The 24,203-nt window shown below is 43.1% G+C and overlaps 1 protein-coding gene across 1 annotated transcript in view; it reads right to left on the minus strand.

The window, feature by feature from the left end:
- Positions 1 to 24,203, minus strand: part of LOC107109242 (alpha-2-macroglobulin-like protein 1) — a 130,462-nt gene that overhangs the window by 83,769 nt on the left and 22,490 nt on the right. The window contains 3 exon segments of the mRNA XM_015409819.1: positions 4,292 to 4,406; positions 9,305 to 9,439; positions 22,410 to 22,533. Of these exon segments, the coding sequence (XP_015265305.1) occupies positions 4,292 to 4,406; positions 9,305 to 9,439; positions 22,410 to 22,533 (374 nt within the window).

Raw genomic sequence — 24,203 nt, forward strand, 5'->3', positions numbered from 1 at the left:
CTTCTGTCAGTTCTGCCTGAGCCTCCTCAAGCTATGTCGAAAGGAGAGCTCACAGTGGGGCAGGCGGGAGGGAATGCGTGCCTGCACAGAAGACACTTGATGAACAGCAGTTCCAGGTAAGCGCAAACCCTGTTTTCATCTTAGGTCGTCTGTGCAGTCCCACATGGGGATTCTAGCAAGCTATTCACCAAGGAGGTTCTGTTTCACTGGAACAAGGATTGAAATACTGTCCTTCCAACTGATGCCTCTCTTCTCACATGCAGTCCAAGTCATCATGTTTCGCAAAGGTGTCAGCCAAAGACCATTCGTGGTTTGTCAAGTGTACTCTGTTGAGCAGATCTGCCTGTACATTCTGGATACCTGCAATATGGATAGCTTGAAGCAGGACCTTGTGTTTCAAAGCATAGATTGCCAGATTGTGGTGACCTCTAGACGCAGATGTCTTGAGCCTGTGCCATCCTGTTTGTTTAGATAAAACATGGCTGACATGTTGCCTGTCTGGACAAATACGGTTTTGCCACGCAGGATATCAGTAGATGCAATAAGTGCATATCTTATTGCTCTGAACTCCAGAACGTTAATATGCAGTTTCTTATTGGACGGTAACCGTTATATAAATCGCAAATGTAATGTAACCATGTGCCTTGTATGGAATACCCTTGGTAATGAGTTCACCAACCAATACTTGAAGCGTCAATAGTGACCACAGTATTGTGTGAAAATATTCCAAACAGAGTCCTCATAAAAAGGTTTTCCATGTTAGACCACAAGTTGAGTGACTTAAGAACCACTTGCGATAAAGAGAATCTCTTATGTGGGTGGTGTACCTCAGATCTAAAGTGGTTTTACAAACCATAGTTGAAGTGGATGCATGAAGAACCTGGCTAAAGAGAGCACAGCTGTTGTGGACATCATCAAGCCAAACAACCGTTGGACCCATCTAGCATCCTGAAAACGATTGCTTGTGAATCGAGTGACCAAAGGCCAAGTGGCAAATCCCCTATGAATTGAATAGATTGAGATGCACTGAGTTTCGACTTTTCCCAATTAATAACCAACCCCAATTTGTTACAAACATGGACAATCATGACTAGATTCTCCAACAACTTGTCCCAAGAAGGGCAACTACTAAGCAGTAATCAGGTACAGGTATATTGTACAGCCTTGTAGTTGAGGAAGACCACCACTGGGGCCATACATTTCATAAAAATTTGTGGGGCAGCTGCCAGCCCAAAGGGAAGCACTGTGTATTGGAAGACCTTCCCCGCGTAACTGAATCAGAGAAACTTTCTGTGGTCTCTGTGAACAGAGATGTGGAAATAAGTAAAGGTAAAGATTTCTCTTGCTCAAAAGCTAGTCAAATCCCCCCCCCCAAAAAACTTGTAACTGTACATAATAGCCTGATAGTTAGAAATCCATAAATTAAGTGCTGAATAAATCTTCCTCCCTGGGGCATCCGTTACCCAAACTGAAGCATTGACTATCGGCCTCCCCACTTCATTTCTATGCCGTGGCAACACTATACTTATTTTATGTCCCCAGCATACTTACAACAATGGGGAGATTATGTTAAATTGGTTTCAAGACCGGATCCGGCTTCTATCCACCCCCCTCATGCATGGAAACCTTCAGTTTTGGTGAAAGTTGCAGCACCACCAGCAATCTCTTACATGGATCCCATGTTCGAATCTGATTGCTGGTGGTGCTGCAACTGCTTCAGTTTGGGGAATGGTTCTGAGGCTGGAACCAAGTGAGACCGGTGATGTTTTGGATCCAACTTAGTGGGCTCTTTGTGCTTTTTCTTGGAGTCAGACTTTTTCACTGGCAGTTCCAACAAACCCCTCGAAGCAAGAAAAAGCAAGACCGAATTCAAGCCTCTTGTGGCGCCAGTCCCTAAACAGCTGGGGTGGACTTGGGAGAAGCCACTGAAGGTGGTTTGGGAGGTTTTTCAGGCAAAAATGCAGATTTTGCAGGCAAGTCAGAGGACAAAAGAGCCTTCTCCCAGAGGGCAACTTTTAATTTAGGTGCCCTGGTGCTATGAGTTTTCTGTGTAAGCTGTTAACAAGCCTTACATGCAGCGATATTCCCCCCTTCTCCCAAGCAAAGCAAACAGTGGCTATAATAATCACTTTGAGTCATTTTAGCTCTGCGCTGGGAGCATTTTTTAAAGTGACCTGTTGTGTATCAACCATGGACCGCACAGGTGGTTGGGTTCGCACACGGTCATGTGAAATAGCTAAGCTTTGCTTGATAGACAGTAGCCGGCTAGGATCCGGGAACGGACCAATCGGCCACCCCGGATCTGGGAGTAGACCTATGGGTGTTTGGACACTGTAAATAGCCTATCACGTGTGTATGTGTGTGTGCTGGGTGTGGTTTGTGTTGGGGATTTAAGTAGGACTCTGGCCCTGCTAATTGGTCTTATGTTCGTGCTTGATAATAAACAATGAGCTGATTTCACTGTCTACAACTTCGAACCCGGTATATTACATGACCTTTCTAGGCCATTTTGTGAAAGCGGCTGCCCACGTCAGGGGGTAGGGTTGACAAGCAATCCATTCCTCAGAGCAAGAGAGAAAACGCCAATAAGATGACAAAGTTCTTCCAAGACTGATTGTCAGCTCTCAGTCTCTCATTTCCGTCATTTGAGTAGAGCAAAGAAGAAATTCCGAAGGAAAATGATTGAGTACAGAGTAAGAGATGGTATAGTGAGCCTACTCTATCAGCGATGAAGAAGGAACTGAGGGAAGAGGGCGCCACTCCCTTGGACCACATGGCCATTTAGGCGGGAAAGCAGTTGCCATAGCCCCAGGGGAAGTTTAAGCTAGGAAAAACCAGCTCTGCAGCAGTTCTGCACATTGGGACTGCACAGAAGACCTAAAATTAGCCAAAATAAAAGTTATGTAACATTTGAGATGCCTGAGACAGAAAGGCATATGTTTTCAACAACCAGCACAGCAGAGGAGGAGGAGGAGAGTTGAATTTATACTCTACCCTTCACTCGAAGTCTCAGAGTGGCTTATAATCTCCTTTCCCTTCCCCTCCCCACAACAGACACCCTGTTAGGTAGGTGGGGCTGAGAGAGCTCATGAGAGAACAGCTCTGAGAGAACTTGTGATTGACCCAAGGTCACCCAGCTGGCTGCATGTGGAGGAGTGGGGAATCAAACCTGGTTCTCCAGATTAGAGTCCGCTGCTCTTAACCACTACACCAAACTGGCTCTTAGGGCTAGATTAGTCCTAAGGACCATGACAGGAACTTCCTTAATTAAAAAATAAAAACTGAAGCTCCCCTGAATTAGACTCCTTTACTCTCCCTACAAAAGAGCATATGAAAAATGTGGTTGTACAGCTATTGAACTGCTCAGCTGGGACCAAGCAGAACTGGATGGATGTACCTAATTATGTAGACTTGCAGGGAGGCTTTGGACACTTCTGGTACAGTTTTTTAGTTCCAAAGAGAATTTTGGGGAGCATTCCTTATAGCAGCATAGTATATATGACGTCTGCTGAAGGCCACTACCGCCTGGTTCCAGCAAGACCCCGCCACAGAAAAAAGACCTACGCTGCTTAGGTGCCTGGTAAGGCATCCATTTCCCCTGATATGTGTGTGGCCTTAGTTAGGTGATTAAATGTATATGTGTAAACTGCTCTGAGCCTCCGGGAAGGAGTGGTATAGAAATGTAATGTAATAATAATAATGATGATGATGATGATGATGATGATAATGATAATAATAATAATAATAATAAAAAATATGTGTGTGAGAGAATTTATGTGTATCGAAGTGCTGTTTCCCTTGCAAATGTGCCACCAGTAGCTCAAGGTGCCCCACATTGCCCTGACCTGGACAGCCCAGGCAAGACTGATCCCGTCAGATCTCAGAAGCTAAGCAGGGTTGACTGTGGTTAGTACTTGGATGGGAGACTTCCCTGGAATATCCTCCAGGCCCCCAGTAGGGGTCAGTCACCAGAGGTCAACATGACTTCCAGGTGCAGACGCACACCCGTACACACACACACACACAAATACAAAAAAAAAAAAGGGCACCCCATGTTTGTTGTGCAGAGTGCAAGGGATCCCTATGGGCAGGTACTGGGCACCTGGGCTCGAATGCACAGCTCAAAAGAAGCAACCCTCAGTTACCCCACATTTAAAAATACCTAATGTTTGAAAAAAGTATCAAGAGAGAGAAAGAACGAAACTAGACAATCGAAGTAAAGCTAAGGTTACCCCAGCTCCCAAAGAAGGTGGAATCTGTAGTTCCCCATTTCTTTTTGTTTCCCTTGTACCTGTTTCTTCTTCGACAAATTCTGCAGAAAGGCCGATCATGGTCCCAAAACCTTTTTGAGTCACATTCATTTCAGCCATATGAACAGTGAACGAGGCACAGCCACTCTTGTCTGTCTAGAAATACAGAGGAGAAAACGCACGTGAGCAAAGATATGGGGAGAAAAAAGGGGCCAAGAGAGGTGAGAGCTGCTGGAAATGAAACATGTTGGTTGCTGGAGAGGGAAATATGTTACAGGTGTCTGTATACCAATACCGGATGCCTCTCAGCCAAGACGGGAGAGTGTTTGGTGCTAAATGACAATTTAGACCTAGGGTTGCTAACCCCTGATGGGGGCAGGGGTTCCTCTGCTTTCGGAGGGCCCGATCTGCCACCGGCCAGGTGGCTGGTGGGGGGAACCCCACCCCCAAAGAGCTCTGTTGTGCCCAGTGTGCCAGCACAATGACATCACCAGGAGGTGATATCATCGCACCAGGCACATTGTGCGGGAGACGTTTTAGCATTTGGGTAAACACTCTATGGTGACCATAGAATTTTTTACTCAAATGCTAGAGCATCTCCCACACAATGTGTCCAGCATGATGTCACTTCTGGGTGATGTCACTGTGGTGCGCATGCCTGAAGAATCCGGGAGCCAGGCAGGAGCCCCCTGGCAGGACACGGGTAAGACCTGGCAACCCTATTTAGACCAGGGGTCCCCAACCTTTTTCAGCCTGCGGACACCTTTGGAATTCTAACACAGGGTGCTGGGCACAGTGACAAAATGGCTGCCACAGGAGGAGGAGCCAGTCACAAAATGTCAGGGAGTGAGGTTATGCATAACTCTAATAGTAACTCTTCAACATTTCAGACACAAGCTCTGCTTGACAGGATAACTTTTAAAATGAATGTATTGTTTTAAAAAATCCACATTCATCCGTAAAACTATGAGGAACCACACCCCTGGTTTTAACATAGGGAGTACGTCCATCCTAGGCATACCGGTCTCAGATTGAGAGAACTACAGAATTGGTTCCTCAGAGTTTTTCGGATGAATGTGGATTCTCCTGCAGATTCTCCATCCCTAGGAAGATACTACAGTCCTTGCATTGGTGGATCTGCAAGGCCAATCTAACCAAGGAGATGGCTTTCAGGCCCTGAAAACATAACATAACATGCAGGTTTTCACTGATGTCTCCCTCACAGGGTGGGGCTCACTGTGGTTGCCAAAACTTATTAGGCCAGTCAGTCATGTGAAAGATTTTCCTTTTCCAGTTTGCTTCATAGGAGGACTGGATTGAGGCTTCTCCCAATGCTTATGCTGACTCTTCTTGCTCTGCTGGCCCTGCGGGACGATAGGACTGGAAATGCTCTTAGGCTGGCTGGTGGCAGTATATCATATAAAATTGACCTGAATGCCATGGGGCGGTCAGGCCGAGAGAACTTGCTGTAGGCTTGTTCTTCCGCACCTGCTCTAGAGTGGAATCAGTTTGGCTGCAGGAGGGCACATCCTCGACCTTAGATTTGGTGTCTGTAGGAAGGGCGGGTGATCTCAACAATGAGTGGCACCACAGGACAATGCCGTACACAGCAGCTGTTCAGGATATAGACACAGGTCCTCAGTAGGCGATACTGGGGACCAGCACCCTACGGTGTGGTCAGGGGATGTGATGGAAAGGGCATCGGAGTCGATGTCAGATCCATGACCAGTCAATTCCTCGGGGTTGGATTCATATTGAACAGACACAGGAGAGGGACACTGAGCGCCCATCAACGCTGAGGGAAAGGTTCGCTGATTGGTTCTGATGGCAGACGGAGGCATGGTCCACGGAGGCTGTTGCCAAGTTCTTTGAGGGTCCCGTTGACTCCATGGGGGAGGGCACAAAGGGAACCAGGGTGCATATTGAGACCCCCATGGGAAAGTAGATGAGGATTGGCCAGAAGAATGTCCCCCTCGGTCTTTAGGTCTGCCCAGTACAGTGCTGTCTGAAGGAACCAAAACCTCAAATACCTCATCATCCAAGAGAGGCAACCAATGGATCTGAGTGAACGGAGATGGCATCTTCGGTTTCGATGCAGTTTCTCTCAGAGCTGGTGATCGGCGTTGAAGGGGAGATGGAGATCAGTGCCAAGAGGGAGAGAGGAAGGAGATGCCCAGTGACAGGGTGACATATGCTTTCCCTTCTTTTTCTTTTTCGGCTGCGGCTCCAATGCCGCCCTTGAAGTCAAGGAGTATTTCGACAGCTTCCTGGATATTGGATCTGATGAGGCCGAGCTGGGCATGGATGCAACTAAGGGTGTTCAGGTGGCTTTTTCAGAAGTAGGCTGGCATTTTTCACCAGATGGCGTTTGAGCCCCCAAAGCCAGTTCCCACAGGCCAGCCTTTAATCTTTGGGCCCTGTCCTGCCTGGCCTTTGGAGTAAACTGTTGGCAGAATTTACAGGCCACTGTATTGTGCAACTCACCCAGGCATAGTAGGCGCGATGCATGATTATCAGACGAGGCTATCTTCATGCTGTAGTCTATGTTGTTGTTGTTGTTCAGTCACACAGTCGAGTTCAACTCTTCATGACCCCATGGACCACATCACCCCAGGCCGTCCTGTCCTCCACCATCCTCCGGAGTTTGCTTAATTTTATATATATGTAAAGCGCCATTGCACTTTTATTAATCGGATATATCAACACATTCAACACATTCAAAAATACATTTCTTCTTTTCAACATATACCCTTTTCTACTTTCTTCTACCCCCCCTTCTCGGCCTCCTGCAGTGCTCCCACCCCCTTATACAGATCAATTCTTAGTTCACCATCTTTTACAACCCCTCTTACTAAATTCTTAACAGGTAACATTATAACATTATACCATTTTTTCATTCTACTACATACTGTTCTTAATAATTGTCAAAGCAAAGTAAATTATTTTTTACATCCCAGTTATTTTCAATATATTTTTTAAAGTCAATCCATTCTTCTATAAATTCTTGATCCTCTTTGTTATTAAGTTTCCTTGTCAGTTTATCCATTTCAGCCATAAAAAGCATTTTCTTTATCCATTCCCAGATTTCTGGTACCCTATCTTGTTTCCAGGATTGCGCATACGTCATTCTGGCAGTAGTAATCAAATACCACAACAATGTTCTTTTAGTCACATTTACCTCCTCCATCTTGAGCCCTAAGCGTAATATTTCGGGTTCTTTCTTAAAGGTCGATTTCAAAATCTTTTGCATTTCGCTATGGACTTCGGTCCAAAAATCTGCAGCTTTATCACAAGTCCACCACATATGGTAAAAAGAGCCCTCATGCTTTTTACATTTCCAACACATATTCGACATATTCTCATTCATATTAGCTATTTTTTTAGCGTCATATACCATCTATACATCATTTTATAACAATTTTCCTTCAAATTATTACAAGTCGAAATTTTCATTGATTTTTTCCATAAACATTCCCAAGATGACATAGATATTTCTTTATTCATATTTAAAGCCCATTTTATCATTTCCTCTTTTACCATTTCATCCTCTGTATACCATTTTAACAACACTTTGTATATCTTTGAAATCATTTTTTTCCCTTTTTCAGCCCACACACATTCCCTTTCATTTTTTTTCTCTCTAAAGCCATAACATTTTTGCAGTCATAAACAAATCATATATCTGTCTGTAATTTAACCATTCATATTCAAAGTCTAACTCTTCTCTAGCTTTTATCACACACTTTCCCCCTTCTACATTCAAAATGTCTCTGTAAGGTAACCAATCTTCGACTTTATGTCTTGAAAAAGGTTTAATTACTTCAGCTGGAACAATCCATAAAGGTCTGTCCTCAAAAAAGAACCTTTTATATCCAAGTCTCGAACAGTGATCTTCTTATATAGTGATGTTTGAAAAGATTGTCCGACTTTAGTTTGTCATACCATAAATAGGCATGCCAACCAAATTTACTATCATACCCCTCTAATGCCAACAATTTTCTATTTTCTAAATTGACCCACTGCTCCAACCATGTCAAACATACCGCCTCATGGTATAGTCTAAGATTAGGTAACTGAAAACCTCCTCGTTCCTTTGCATTGCACAAAATCTTCATTTTAATCCTAGGTTTTCTTCCCGCCCACACAAATTTCAACAACTCCTTCTGCCATAAATTCAACACTTTGGTGTCCTTTACTATTGGAATAGTTTGGAACAAAAACATCAGACGAGGCAATACATTCATTTTCACCACTGATATTCTTCCCATCAATGATAAGTTCATAGTATCCCATTTTTAAAAGTCTTGTACTATCTTATTCCAGAGCTTTTCATAATTATTCTTAAAAAGATCAATATTTTTCGTTGTCAAGTCAATACCTAGATACTTAGTCTTTTTAACTACTTCACATTGTATTTCCTCTTGCAAATCCTGTTGTCTCTTTTTCGTCATATTTTTACATAACACTTTGGGCTTATTTTTATTCACATAGAATCCAGCCAAGTCTCCAAATTCTTTTATCTTATCCATAAGCAACGGTAGATTATCGATTGGATCTTCAACCAAAAACATCACATCATCTGCAAAAGCTCTGTATTTATACAAAAAACCTTTTAATGTAAGTCCTTTTATATTCTTATCATCTCTTATTTTTTTCAACAACACCTCTAAAATCCAGATAAACAGTAATGGAGATAACGGGCAACCTTGCCTCGTCCCTTTTTGGACCTTAAATTGTTCTGTCATCTCCTTATTTACATTCAGTGCCACTCTTTGCTCTGTATATATCGCCTTTATTAAATTTGTAAAGGATTGTCCAACCTCCATCTTTTCCATTACTTGAAACATAAAGTCCCAATTTAAATTATCAAAGGCTTTTTCAGCATCAACAAACAAAAAACCCACTTCTTTCTCCGCGTGTTTATCGTAATACTCAAATGCGTCAATCACCATTCTTAAATTGTCTCTAATTGGTCTGTTTGGTAGAAAACCGGCTTGCTCTTCTGTTATTATTTCATTTAAATATTTCTTCATTCTTTCTGAAAGTATTTTAGCGAACAGTTTATAATCATTATTAAGAAGAGAAATCGGTCTATAATTCTTCACGCTTGTTAAATCTTGTCCTTCTTTGGGTATAAGTGATATGTTGGCTTCCTTCCACATTTCAGGCACTTTTTGGGTATCCCTTATCTCATTCGACAAAAGTTCAAAAATCGGGGTTAGCTCCTTTTTTAGTTTTTTATAAAATTTTGCAGTAAATCCTGGAGCCTTCCCCAACTTTGCATCTTCTATCGCCAATATTATCTCCTCTTTTTGAATCGGGCCATTCAACAACTCTTTACTTACTGGTTGCATCGTTGGTAAATCTACTTTTTCTAGATACTTCCCCCCCCCCCCGGGGGTATTTTCTTTTTTTGAAACAGTTTTGCATAATACTTTTAAAAAGCTCTCTTAGTCCATTTGGGTCCACAATTTCTTTATCTTCCTCTATTATTTTGTTTATTATCCTTCTCTCTTTTCTGTTCTTCAATTGCCAAGCCAAAAATTTACCTGGTTTGTTTGCTCCTTCAAAAGACTTTTGTTGCAGTTTCTTTAAATTCCAATACATTTTCCGATTGAGAGTCACATTAAACTGGTCTTGTAAAATTTGTATCTCCTTAATAATTTTCTTTTAACCTATTTTTTTCTGCAGTTCTTTCTCCTTTTGCTGAATCTTATCTTGTAAATCAGCCTGTTGTTTAATTCTTTCTTTTTTATCTTTGGCATTTAACGAAATAAGTACTCCTCTCATTACAGCTTTATATGTATCCCATACCGTCTGAATATTCGTCCCTTGGTTCAAATTCATCTAAAAAAAATCTGTGTTTCCTTATGTAGTAAATCGACCATATTTTTCTTCTCCAATAAATCTTCATTTATTCTCCACTGAAACTGTCTGTTCTTCTCTTTTGATATCCAAATTAACGGGTTATGGTCCGAGTTAGACCTTGGTAGGATTTCCACCTTTTGTGTTTTCATAGCCATCTCTTCTGACATCCAAATCATATCTATCCTCGAAAAGGAATTATGTCTATTAGAATAGAAAGTAAAGTCTTTAATTTTCGGATTCCATTTTCTCCACACATCGTCCAGTTTTTCTTGTTCTATCAATTTTAAAAAGTTTCTTGGTAGTTTTCCAATCTTCTCATCAATTTTCTTGTTAGATTGTCGATCCAGTTGATTATTTACAGTACCATTAAAGTCTCCTGCCAAGACCATTTGTTCATAATTCACTTGGTCCAGTTCCTTCGTCAAGTCCTTAAAAAAATTTTCTTTTACACCATTCGGTGCATATACATTAACAATTAAAGTTTTCTTCTGGTGCATCAATACTTCCACTCCTACATACCTTCCTTCTTTATCACTAAAAATTTCTTTTGGTTGAAGTTCCTTTTTGACATAAATCACCATTCCTTTTTTCTTTTCTGCAGCCAATGCACAAAACTCTTCTCCTAATTTTTTGTTTATCAGGAATTTACTGTCCTGCTTTTTAATATGTGTCTCTTGCAAACAAATTATATTACATTTTTGTTTCTCCAACCAGTGCTTTACTAATTTTTTTTATTAGGTGAATTAAGTCCATTCACATTCCAAGATAAAAATTTGTAATCCATGATGCTTGATTTTATATGTCACCAAAGTCCTCTAAATTGTCCGCCTTAAACCTGAACATATCACTCAAAGTCTTGATTGTTTATCTTAGCGAATGGTAATTAAAAGACAGACTGTTGTGAGAAAAATGTGTGTGGCTGCACGTGTCTGTGAATGCATGTTTACCCGTGTCACCCACACTCTCCCCTCAGTTCATGTGTCTCCTGAGTGTTGTCTCCTTACCAAAGGCAGAGGTATAAGCTTGGAAACCACTCAGCGCTGCCAGAGACACAGAAAGGTCTCTTCTTAAAATAAAACTTATCTTTATTAAAGAAAAACACTTTTTAAAAAAGATTCTTATTTATACAAGGTTTTTCACAACAATGTATACTTCGTCATATTAAATTATACATATCATTAGAGTTGATAGTTCATTTTTTCATCTATTTACAATGTATAAAAACACCTTATAACATTCTCAATCTGTTTGACGATCTAACCACTCATATACCCTAAACCACCTTTGTTCTTGACATTTTGGGTCTTTATTTTGTAATATTAAACTCAAATTATCAATTTGAGCTTGTTCCATAAGTTTAATTTTTAAATCCTCTTTCGTGGGAACTGTATATGTTTTCCAATTTCTTGCCACCAAAATACAGGCCGCAGTTACTATGTATACTAACAAATATTTATCATGTTTTTTGTACCCTCTCGGGATTATATTAAATAAATATATTTCGGGCGAGAATTCAATCACTATATTCAGTATTTCACGAATGATATTTTGCACCATTTTCCAGAACTTACGTATTTTACAACATTCCCACCACATATGGTAAAACGTCCCCACATTTTTTTTTGCATTTCCAGCACCTGTTAGATGCTTGAGGATAATATCTTGCCATTTTATCTGGGGACCAGTACCATCTGTGGTACATTTTATAGATGTTTTCTTTATACGCAATAGCTCTCATGAACTTAATTCCAGACCTTATTTAAGGCTCTTCTTAACACACGATGTTTAAATATAGAGTGCACTTTATCCTTGCCATACCAGATGTTTGAATGCCACCCCATAGGCAGGTCGTGACCTTCTAATGACAATGTTCTACTGTCTTCCAAGGTTATCCATTCCTTAATCCACACTAGTGCCGCCTGGTAGTTGTTGGATCCCCAGGCATTCAAAATAACTCCACGTTTGAATCAAAGCAAGGTTTATTTCAAAGCGATGGTTCATGCAAGAACAAAGACATTGTTAGGAATAACTACCAATACACATGTGTAACATAATAAAGGGATTTGAACCAGGTTAGGGCCAATGAGCCCAGTTCCCGCTGGCGGGAATAGAACCTGCAAACGCGCGTCCATTCCATGGGAACATAACAGTTCTACACAATCAACACAAGTTCAGTTCACAGGCTAGATACCCATAACAAGCTGAGCGAAGCACCGACTCCCACCACCAGCTGCATGACCTTGGCCAGTTCCGCAAAGTACAGAGTAAGCATAAGGAAGCAAAAGGAACCGGGGGGGGAAGGGTACAAGCTGTCAAGCAGGTAACACCAGATACAATGGCAGCTAGCTGACAGTAGTATACTTTCCAATTTGGCACATTCATTCCCCCTCTTTCTTTTCTATCTTGTAATACCTTCCACTTTATTCTAGCTTTTTTAGGGTGCCAAACAAACTTTCTCGTCAAATTATCTAATTCCGTTAGAAATCTCAAATTTTTTAACACAGGAATATTCTGGGCCAGAAATAGAAATCTAGGAAGTATATTCATCTTTAACGTTGCTATTTTACCCATCATTGACAGTGGTAGATCTTTCCATCTTAACAAGTCATTTCTTATTTCTTCGAGTAGTTTATCATAATTATCTTCAACTAAAGAGCTTGCTTTATGGGCTACGTTAATTCCTAAATATTTTACCTTTTTCACTACTTCCATTGATGTTACTCTTTGTATTTCATGTACTATATTTGGTTGACAGTTCTTTGTTAAAAGTTTAGTCTTTTTCAGATTAATTTTAAGCCCTGCTACTTTACCATATGCTATAATTTCTTCCATTAGTAGAGGGATAGTTTTAGTGGGGTTTTCCACTATAAATAATAGGTCATCAGCAAATGCCAATACTTTAAATTCTTCCCCCTTTACCTTTAATCCCTTTATCTGCCCATTACTTCTGATGGAATTATTCAATATTTCAAGTGCATATATAAACAACAATGGTGATAAGGGGCATCCCTGTCTAGAGCCTTTTTGTACGTTTATATCTTCTGTCAAGTCACCATTAACTATCACCTTGGCATATTGTGTAGAATATATTGCCTTAATCATGGAGTAAAAATAGTTTCCACATTCCTCTATCTTTAGTTTTTGTAGCAGAAAGTTCCAAGATAAGTTGTCAAAAGCTTTCCGTTACATCATTTATAATGCGACGTACCTTGAAAGGCCCAATGTACTTCCAGCTAAGTTTCCTACAAGGACGCAACATTTTGATATTTTTGGTAGACACATAGACAAAATCACCAGGCTTGAGGTCCCATCCCTCCACCCTTCCTCGATCAGCCTGAAGTTTGTATGCCATCTTGGCAGCATTCAAAGTAGAACATAACAATGGCCAAGCATCCTGTAAAGATTTACACCACAAGCCTGCATCCGTAGGCTGTAGAGGAGCACCCCCCCAGGAATGGCACAGGAGTGCTGTCATATCCCAAAGCAGCCTTGAAAGGAGACATGTTAATGGAGTTGTGTAACGTGTTGTTGTAACAATACTCAGCCAACGGTAGCAAGTCACACCAGTCATCCTGTTGATAATTGGTAAAACAGCGCAAATACTGTTCTAGAGTCTGATTAACCCTTTCGGTTTGACCGTCAGTCTCTGGGTGGTAAGCGCTGCTTAAGCCTTGTTCCACCCTCATAATTTTCATCAATTCCCTCCAAAACTTAGAAACAAATTGTGTACCACGGTCGGATATCACTTTAGCTGGCAAAAGATGAAGGTGCACAACGTGGTGTAGAAACAACTTTGCTAGTTTTTGAGCCGTTGGGAGGGAGGGAAGGGGAACAAAATGACTTTGTTTGGAAAATAAATCTACTACAACCCAAATTACAGTTTTCCCCTTGCTGGGAGGAAGGTCAGTGATAAAGTCCATAGAGATCACACAAAGTAATATTGTTTGGTGAACTCAATCTTCCTAGCCAGCTCCGTGTTTAAAGATATGTTTAAGTTGTGCTGAAGAAGTTGCAGTTTAGCCTTATGTTCTTTTGGATTGGTTGACTTTTTCATCTTCTTCTCTTCTTTATTTATTTGTTCCACCAAAGTTTGATAGTTCTTTTTGTCCTGTTTATTTTTCCAAATGTTCTGGGAGGTGAACCAGCCCCGAGGCACGTAAAGTTTATTGTCAGAATAAACAAACCCTTCGGGGCTGCGGACACAGTCCGCAAGGACCTCATCATCGTCCGCCGTAAATTCAGCACGATAGCGCCCCCCCCAATCCGGCGACAGAGGGGCAGGAGGAGGAGAAATATGAGATGAGCTCGGCATGGGAAGTTTGCGTGCCTGAGCCCTTGTTACAACAGCCCCCTGTTGGATCCCCAAGCATCGAGAATAAATCCACGTTTTCAAGAAAAGCAAAATTTATTTCAAAGCGTTGAAGACATACTCAAACACGTTCTTTGTTAGAACTGGGGATACACAGGCAGGTCAAGCATAATAAAGGAAATTCAAACAGATACAGATCCAATGAATAGCATTCCCGCTGGCGGGCTAATGAAACGGTTGCGCGCCCAGTCCATGGGAACCAGGCAGAACATCAGACAAGTCAAAACACAGGTGCAGTACTCATGGGAAAAGCAATAGCCAAGCATTACAGCATCTTCTCCCCCACACAACCTCCAGCAGTTATCTTTTGCATTCCAACGCAGGAGCAGGATTATAGAAACCAAGCCGGGTGCAACAGGGAAGGATATGTACACAGAGGTCACAGGAAAACAGAATGGCAGCTTGCTGACATACTGCCCCCCTTAAAATACACTTACAACACACCTCCCGGGTCGGGCGGGAGATCTCCCGGGCTGGGCGGGAGACCTCCCGGTTTGTCCGGGAACCTTCTGTGGAAACTACGGATCAGGTAAGGGGCCCGAATATCCCCTTCTTCCACCCATTCGCGGTGCTGGGGACCGAAATCAACCCATTCGATAAGGTACCAGAGTTTACCACGTTTCACTTTACAATCAAGGATATCAGCGATCTCAAAATGTTCATCCCCTTCCAAAACGACCGGTGGAGGAGGATTAATTGCAGGTCTCCATGGAGACGGGCCAGGATCCTTCTTTAACAGGCTCATGTGAAATACAGAATGCAGAGCACGTAAATTCTTAGGCAAAACAACATCAACTGCCACATCATTTATGACTTTGCGCACTTTGAAAGGGCCTATGAACTTCCATCCCAATTTCCTGCTAGGCCGCAGCATCTTAATGTTCTTGGTTGAGACATACACAAGATCCCCAGGTTTCAGATCAAACCCCACCACCCTACCCTTGTCTTTCATCTCCTTTCGATAGAACTTGACATATACCTCACTCGGGAGTTTATATTTCTTTGCATATGCAGAGTTTCATCTGAAGATATCTTCAATATTATTTTGTATCTCTTCTTTCGTCCCTATCTGTAGTTGATCAGCTATGTTTTGGGCAAACTCATCCTTCAAATTTTTTTCAATGGTTTCTGGGATATTTTGACATCTTATTATCTTTGCCGCTTTCTCCATTTCAAAATTTATCAAGGTATCCCCAATTCTTTCACTTTTTGCTTTTAATTCAAGAACTTCAAAGTCTATATCCTGTAGTTTCTCTTTGAATTTTTGTTGTTTGGAGGCAATTTTCATTATTTCTTGCTTATTTTCCATAATTTGTTTTTTAATTTCTTGTGTTTCTGCTGTAATTTGTGATGTAATTTGTGTTTTTATTTCATCCATTTTATTTTTTAGAGGTTCTACTTCATTTTTAATCATTGCTGGCATAGCTGTGTCAATTGTATGTTTAATCGCCTGGGAAACAGTTTCTTGTATCATTTTATTAATTTCTTTCATGGTTGCCTGTGGTACACTCATGGTGCTTATTTTAAGTTGAGCTGTGTTTCCTAACTGACTTGGCGATTGTAATGATGCCTTTCTGCTCCCTGGGCCACCTGTAGCCATATATTTTAAATCTAATTGGACTGGTTAGAGTGTGTAATCTACGATCTACTATTGTACACTGTAATTCTGTTTTTCTGTTGTCAATATTTTTATTTTGCACTTCTATTTGTCTGTATTCTTAACCTTTTGCTCTATTTTCCCTTTCTTACAACCTCCTCTTGTCTTCTTTACTATTTTACCACCTAATCTTATCACTACTTATTCTTTTAGTGTCCCTTTAAGTTCTCCTAGCTTTAGATTAATCAGCTATTTTTCTGCTCTATCCAGAGCACAGTTTTTTTAAGTCTTTGTCTTTTGTACGTTTCTTCTCTCCTCTCCATTAGCGTTTTGTCTTGTCTCTTAGTTTAAGTGTCAACACCTGGCTGTAGCACACCGCCGTCTCGCAATGATCGGCACCCGGCACTCCAGCACTCCTTTTCCTTTCGGCTCAGCCTCGGCTCCGCCGCCTTTCCGCTCAACTCCGCTCAGCTGCCCGTCTGTCACTCCGTCTCCGTCACTGCTTGCCTCCGCCTTTCTCCACACAGCTCCGGTCGCTGCCACTGATGTCACCGGTCCACTCTGTCTCTGTCTCCAGCTGCCCGATCCCTCGTTCTTCCTCCGCCCCTCCGCTCGTCTCTGTAGTCGCCTCTGCCGCGTCACCACTCTGCCCAGCCACCATCGACGCCATCTGCGCACCTCTCTCCACGCCTGGATCGTCACTCAGTCTCCAACTTAAAGGTACAGCGTATATTTCTCCCACGGCAAGGCGATACGTATATGTAAGAAATTACAAAAAAGAGAACCTTTTGTAGTATGTGTGTCTCCAACTGCTATTCCTTGTCACCCCCTCCCTCCTCCACTTCAAAGAAATACTTTTTACCCTCCCCCAGTTAGTAGCCGCTAGTCCAGATTAAGTCGGGCTTTTCTAATTGGGGACCTTTGCTATCCCGGCGTCTCTCTACTCCGTTTCGCCACCAACTAAAGCAAATTATTTAAATTCACTTAGCTGTGTTTGTGAAGACCTCCAAAGCATAGGGTTGTTTCTTTTCAACTCAATGGAATTTCCTGGGCTCCCTTTGCGCTCGTCGTGACTTCAGCGTCTTGTCCGAGCTCCTTTACTCCTTCCTGCTCCAAGACACCTAGATAAGCTGAGAGAGTCGCCACTCTCCCACTCTTAAACTAGCAAGTCCCCTGCCAAACCCCTCTCCTCAAGAGGGTTTTGAGGCATTCTTTAGCCTTTAAAGAAGGAAAAAGGATCAGAGAATGCAGGAGCTGGTTTCAACACACTCTCTGTAGTTGAGACCGGATCCGGAACGCTGCTGGAACCTCCCAAGAAAAACACTTGAATCCTATTTCTTAAACATTGATAGTAGATGCATAGAAGAATAAACATGCAAACAAAGTTTCCCCCCCACCCAAGGCATGCAGAGAATGAGAGGCCTCTCGGACTGACTCCTACCAAGAGTCAGCCCCGATCTGTTGGATTTTACCAGTATTTATGCCAAATGATCAAAGTGTGTCCCTTGATAATCATATTACAGTTGTAAATTAACACTTAGAAGTTGAAATTGTCTTGCAGGAAATTGCGTCCTTGGTCTTACACAACAAAAGTTCACATTCCACAAGATCAATACAGTGTCATTGTTTTCTCCTGGTGTTTCCCAATTATGGGAAATAAACTGTCCTTTTGGTGCTATCGTTGAGATGAAAGCGGGGTGCGTGTGAACTCTGTATCTCAGGAAGTTAGTTTGCATTTTGGATTGGGGTCTGTCACTTCCCAAGCTAGCTTTCCTGACCAGCTGCCCTTTTTATTGCTGGTTATTGTAAGTCTCACACCTGGGGAAACATTCATTGATTCAAATCCTGGGATTGGAATGTTTTGAACTTTTGCCGGGGTGACTGATAAAGAGATTTGTCTAGAACAAAGGGCTTGGTACAGGCTAGGCCTCCTTGCTATTCTGCTAGCAAAGAAAGAGAGACAGATATATGGATTTCATAAACTATTTGGTTCATTTTAAATCCAAACCTTCCATATTTCTAAAATTTACCACACAGACCTTGTGGTATTTCCCACCGAAATCGGATGTTAAGTTGTCTCAATTTATCTGCCAGCTTTTTAAACTTCTTTCTGTCTTGTAGAATTGTTCTTGGAAGCTCTCTCATAACTGCTATTTTTTGCCATTTATCTCTAATGTCTGTGTAAATTGCTTCTTAAAGATGTCTTCCTTCATCCTCTTTGTTACAAATTGCACAATCACATCCCTTGGTAGACCCTTCTTTTCAGCGTATAGTGAATTCACTCTATAAATCAAATCAAATCCTGAGTCCATATTATTTATTTATTTATTCAGCTTGATATACCGCCCTAACCTCTGGGCGGTTTACAGAGGGGGTGCTAATCACCTATTAACCCTAACTAGGGCCACGTTGTTTCTGGGGAGGGGCAGCCTACCGGCACCCAGGTGGAGGCAGGTGTCTTCTGATCTGGTTGGCTTCATTTTCCCGGCAGTGATTGGGCTGTTGTTCCTGGTGCATTGGCGATCCGGCGCGCTGCTAACGGCCTCCCAGGACCTGACTCCGTCCTTCAGGCTCCGTTGCGTATCTGGGTGACGTCACTGCGCGCCTCCTGCTGCATGGCAGCCTCTCGTTGTTTCCGCTGCTGGCCGCCAGGAGTCACCCCTTCCGGGCCTGCTGCTCTCTACTTGCTGCCGCCGCGTAGCCGTGCTCCTTTCTTGCCTCTGCCACTGTCATCGTCTCCATCGCCGCAACGCCGCCGCCATTGTTGCCATCCATACACCTCGCCGAGGAGGAGGGTGCCCCCACCCTTCTAAGGGTGGGTACCCATTAATCTACTCGCCTGAGTTTTTACGTCGGCTTTCGAACCGCTGGGTGGGCGGAAGCTAGGACTAGGGTCGAGAGCTCACCTCGACCGCGGTGGGTCTCGAACAGCCATAGTGGCTGCTCGAGTGATGTTAAGGCAGGCATTTTACTGCCTGCGCCACCGCTCCCGCTTGATCTTCTCCCATATCCCCTTGATCTTCTCCCAGATATTCCGTCAAAGCTGAGATCACTCTGAGACGTATATTTTCATCAGATACTTCCTCAATTCCTCTTAATCTCAAATAGTTTTGCATCCCTCTATATTCCATTACAGATTCCAATCTTTTATTCTCTTGTATTGCTGACTCCAACTTTTTATCAATATCTTGTGTTTTTTGCTCCATCTCTGTCGACTTCGTTACTAGACTTTGAACTTCTTTTTTAACCTCTGTAACTTCTTTTTTAACTTCTGCAACTTCTGTGATAACCAGTTGTTTCATTGCCTCTATGTTTTTCTCTTGCACTTCTTCCAGTTGCTCTATCTGTAATTGTAACTGTTGCTCCACTTGTTTCCCCAGACTTTGAATTGCGTCCATCATTCTCTTCTCCATCGCGTCGATTGCTGCCTGCCACTCTTTCTTGTCTTTACCAGCCATCCTCGGACTTGATGTAGATTCTGCCCTTTTTCTCAAATCTGTTTTGAAACTTTAAAATAAACAAGTTCAATCAAATTCTTCAACCTTGGTATGGTTCAGCTCTGCTAGATGCGCTTACTCGAATTGCCCCCTTTGATTTCTTTTTCTTCTTATTTTTGACCTTAAATTTGAGTTTTAAAATTTTAATCCTCCTCAAAATGGCGGGTGCAACTCCTCTATGACTTTCTGGCTAGAGTAGGCTTGTTTTTCACTTCCTGGTTTGTGTCTCTTCGGATGATAGGTCTTCCGTTACACCTCTATTACTCCTCCGATCTTCTTCCGGTCCTCCGACGTCTTACCAAGCCCCCTCTAGCCCTGCAGTTGTCTTCCGCAGCTACACAATCCAGCCGGAAAATTTTTTCTGTAACACTTCCTAAGATACTCTCACGATCTTTCACGTCAGTTTCAGTCTCAGACGCCACTCTTTGTCTCTCACTAACCACAGGAATGTTAAACAAAGTCTCTTTTTCTCCAATTTTACGCTTTGATGCACACTTTTTGAACATGGAAACGAACAGATTATTTTTAAAAAGTCATTATGCACTTGTCCACTTGCTTCAAACTTCGCTAGAACCTCCCTCCGATAAGCAAAAAGTCTTTGTTACCTTTCACGTTTATCTTCGGGTTTTCGCACTGCTTCTTTTCCATTCAATTATTCCTTCGTTCTTAAGAAATCGGGTGATGACGGATTTATGCTGATATATCAGCTCAGCTGTCTGTTTTAGTGCTGGAATGCAAACATCCACTTTGGGGGAGGAGTTCAAAGCGTGCCCCAAGCTTCCTCCGAGGCTTGAAACACGCAAACTCAACTCCCACTTGGAACTAGTTGCTTGCTTGTCAGATCCCCTACCTGAGGGCTGCTGCGTTGGGCAAAAGTTGCCCAAACTGTCAGAAACAGACACCATCCACTCTGCCCGCTCGCAGAGTGCGTCAATTCGCCATTTTCACCCGACCGGAAGGATCAATTTTTGGCAGGAATTTTATCTGGTTTAGGCTTATACCCAGTCGCTGAGAAAATTTGATTTTTGCTATCTGATATCGAAGTGTATGTGTCATACAGAGTTTCATTATTTGCCTTTACTGCAAAGAAAATAAGGTCTAAAGTCGCAGTGAGAGGGGATGCTACTTAGTTATTTGTTCTTACTACTATTGTTACTGCACAGTATTTGCAGTTGTATTTTCTTACTGATTATTGGTTCGACGTGGTATCTTTGTTTATTTGCTGATTTATAGTTTGTACGCAATTTGTGTTCTTCTCGGTTGAGGGCTTTGTAAACTTGTAATGGCCAATGGCTATTTACAATAAACCGAACGACAGCTACTAAAAGCACTATGGTCCACTGGAGAAAAAAACCAAGGCATTCTAGGAAAAAGTACTGAGAAGACCAGGATTTATGACTAAGAGCTCTCACAGAGATCTTTTCCTTATGGAGGCCAACAGAAGACAGAGGGCAGATTTCTCCCCTTCTCTGATCATGGGGCTAGTTCCGGTGGGAAAAGCCAGGAATTGAGTGCTCTTGCATCTTAGAACTTTCTAGATAGGGTTGCCAACCCCCCCCTGGTTTCGCAGGGGTCCCCCAAGCCCCAAGCCCCAACACCCACAGCCACCCGTCTTCCTTCACTCATGAGAGAGAGGATGGAGAGGGGTGGCTGTGGGCTACGCGCCCGATCAGGCAAGCGGGGAAACGCCGGCTCCCTGCCCTTAAGAGAAGAAGAAGAAGAGATTGGATTTATACCCCGCTCTTCACTTGGGAGTCTCAGAGTGGCTTACAAACTCCTTTCCCTTCCCCTCCCCACAACAGACACCCTGTGAGGTGGGTGGGGCTGAGAGAGCTCTGACACAAACTGCTCTTTCAGGAACAGCTGTGCCAGTGCTTGTGACTGACCCAAGGTCACATCAGCAGGTGCAAGTGGAGGAGTGGGGAATCAAACCCGGTTCTCCCAGATTAGAGTCCGCACACTTAACCACTACACCAAACCACTACACCCTTTAAGTACAGGGAGCTGGCGTTTCTCCGCACACCCGATCTCCAAGGAGATTGGGTGTGCAGGCGGGGGGGCAGACGTCCCCAACGTGATGTCATCACATCATGGATGCCCCGCTTCCTCCAGGAACGCCCCCCAAAGTCCCCCGCTGGGGGCAAAGATGGACTTGGCAACCCTATTTCTAGAGCTTTCCAGAGTTCTCTCCGTGGCAGGCCTACGCGTGTGCAGTCCTACGCATGTGCAGTCCTATGTGGAATTACACAGAAGCCACGAAGGTGAAGTAAATTAATAGTGGAATGCCTGGTGGAATGAGCTCCTGTGTGAGATCAGGGTCCTGCGGGATTTATTATGGTCCTGTGGGTCCTGCAAGATGGAGCTCTTCCATCGAGCTTTCGGTTGAGGCAGTGGGCATCCCCCTCCTTGGGTTGGCCCCCATCTGTAGCCTGGGTCTGAGATCCTAAATCTTATAGATCTCCAATGAATTTAATTTCTAGTACCACATCAACCACTGAGGTATCTGGGTTTTTTTTTTTACTTGAGTTGTATGGCACACATGAGTTATGTTATTTTACATTGTGTTTTAAATTGGTTTTAATTGTATTGTATTTTATACTGTTGGAACCCGCCCTGAGCCTGATATGGGGAGGGCGGGATATAAATCCAAATAAATAAATAAATAATACAGTTATGTTCCCCTCCCCATCTACCTTTTTTGGGCTTCTGCAGAAACACCGTGTGAGGACAATGGGACAAGATCTCTAGTCCCTAAAGCAAAGGAAGGTGCAGACAATTCAGTCCACCCTCCATTTTGCCCCATGAAAATCCCTTCCCGGCGAGCTCACCTGGCCTGTGTACTCCTTCTCAATGTCTGTCCACTCTCCAGTCAGGTCTTCAAAGGAAAAAACCGATGGGCTTATGTTAAACTCGAGATTTACTTTTCCATGAGCAGGCTTCCCATAGGTGTACCTGTGGCCAGAGATATTGGAGGGAAGGAGCAAACAGGCTTTAGTCTCATAGAATCATAGAATGTTAGAGTTGGAAGGGACCTTGCACGTCATCTAGTCCAACGATTCTGGCTCAAGAGCCACAAGTGGCTCTTCTTATTGGAAGTTCCCGTTGCGATGTCCCCTGTCTCAGACCTTCAGACTTTGTGGCAAGAGAGACTAGCTAGACAGGCAAACAGACCTTTCTTCCTGTGTTTACTCTTCTTGCCACTGTCCACTTTGAAATGGAGATTGTGTTCTCAGGGACCATTTCCCCTTCCTTCTATTCTCTCTCCTTTAGATGAGGACAAGTTCTCTTCCAGCATGCACCAAGAGAGAGACGTGTGGAGACGACTGAGAGGGGATATGATCACCGCATTCTACACTAGAAGAAGAAGAAGAGATTGGATTTATACCCCGCCCTTCACTACCTGAAGGTGTCTCAAAGCGGCTTACAAACTCATTTCCCTTCCCCTCCCCACAACAGACACCCTGTGAGGTAGGTGGGGCTGAGAGAGCTCTTGACAGAAACTGCTCTTTTTCAAGGATAGCTCTTATCAGAACTACGGCTTGCCCAAGGTCATCCAGCCATGTGCAAGTGGAGGAGTGGGGAATCAAACCCAGTTCCCCCAGATTAGAGTTCGCACACTTAACCACTACACCAAACTGGCACTACACTCAAGTTCACCCCTGTAATTATCTCAGGGTAATTTTTGTTTCCACATTACATTGAAGTCACCCCGGTTTCGCCCCACACTTGTCCCGGGATAAACGGATGCTGTTGTAACCAGGGATAAAGGCCAGGTATTGAGTCGTGAGTTGAACTCTGATAAAACCAGGGATGAGATCCAAGTGCGGAAAGGACTTGGAAACATGAAGTGTTTTATGAATATTAGATGCTTTGATCTTATGCTGGTTTTTTTACCATTATAAACATTGACTGACTGACTGGAACCATGAGGCAGGTGGCCCTCTCGCCATCTGCTTCCATCCTTCAGCTAGTAAGTTAGTGCTCTATCCTGTCTCTGTTCTTTCCTATCCAAAGTGTACTTCTCAAATAAAGAGAGAAGTATTTCTCTTCTAAACTTGCAGTGTGGCTCTGTGTAGCTTTGTAAGCTGGTAGAGTGACGCTCCTGCATTTGGAGCTTTATTTAACCACTCTGCTAACTACTAGGAACTGGACTAACCACATCAGTTTACCCCAATACTTCTGAGCACTATTACCAAATGTGGCACATGTCTCACATTTCAGGGAAGTGGACGAGACCCTTGCTTAGTACAGTTTGTGACTGGCAGCTGGTGGCGCTGCTGCAGAAAAGGGTAAGCTGCGAGCCTCCCCGGGGTACAGGCCTTGTGCCAGGGATGGAAGTAAATGCAGCTCTTTTTCAAATGAGGCTCTCCTGGGGTTACCGACTCCAAGTTGGGCAATCCCTGGGGATTTGGGGGTGTGGCCTGGGAATGGGAACGGGAGAGGCCTCAGCAGGGTACAAGGCCATATTACCCACCCTCCAAAGCAGCTATTTTCTCCAGGGGGAACTGATCTCTGCCATCTGGAGATCAGCTGTGATTCCACTAGACACCCAGACCCCACCTGGAGGTTGCAAACCAAAGAGAGAGATCACGGGAAGGAAGCTGAGAAGAAGCTAACAACCG

Source organism: Gekko japonicus, unplaced genomic scaffold (assembly GCF_001447785.1).
Source record: "Gekko japonicus isolate JY-2015 unplaced genomic scaffold, Gekko_japonicus_V1.1 scaffold170, whole genome shotgun sequence".
In the NCBI taxonomy this organism is placed as follows: domain Eukaryota; kingdom Metazoa; phylum Chordata; class Lepidosauria; order Squamata; family Gekkonidae; genus Gekko; species Gekko japonicus.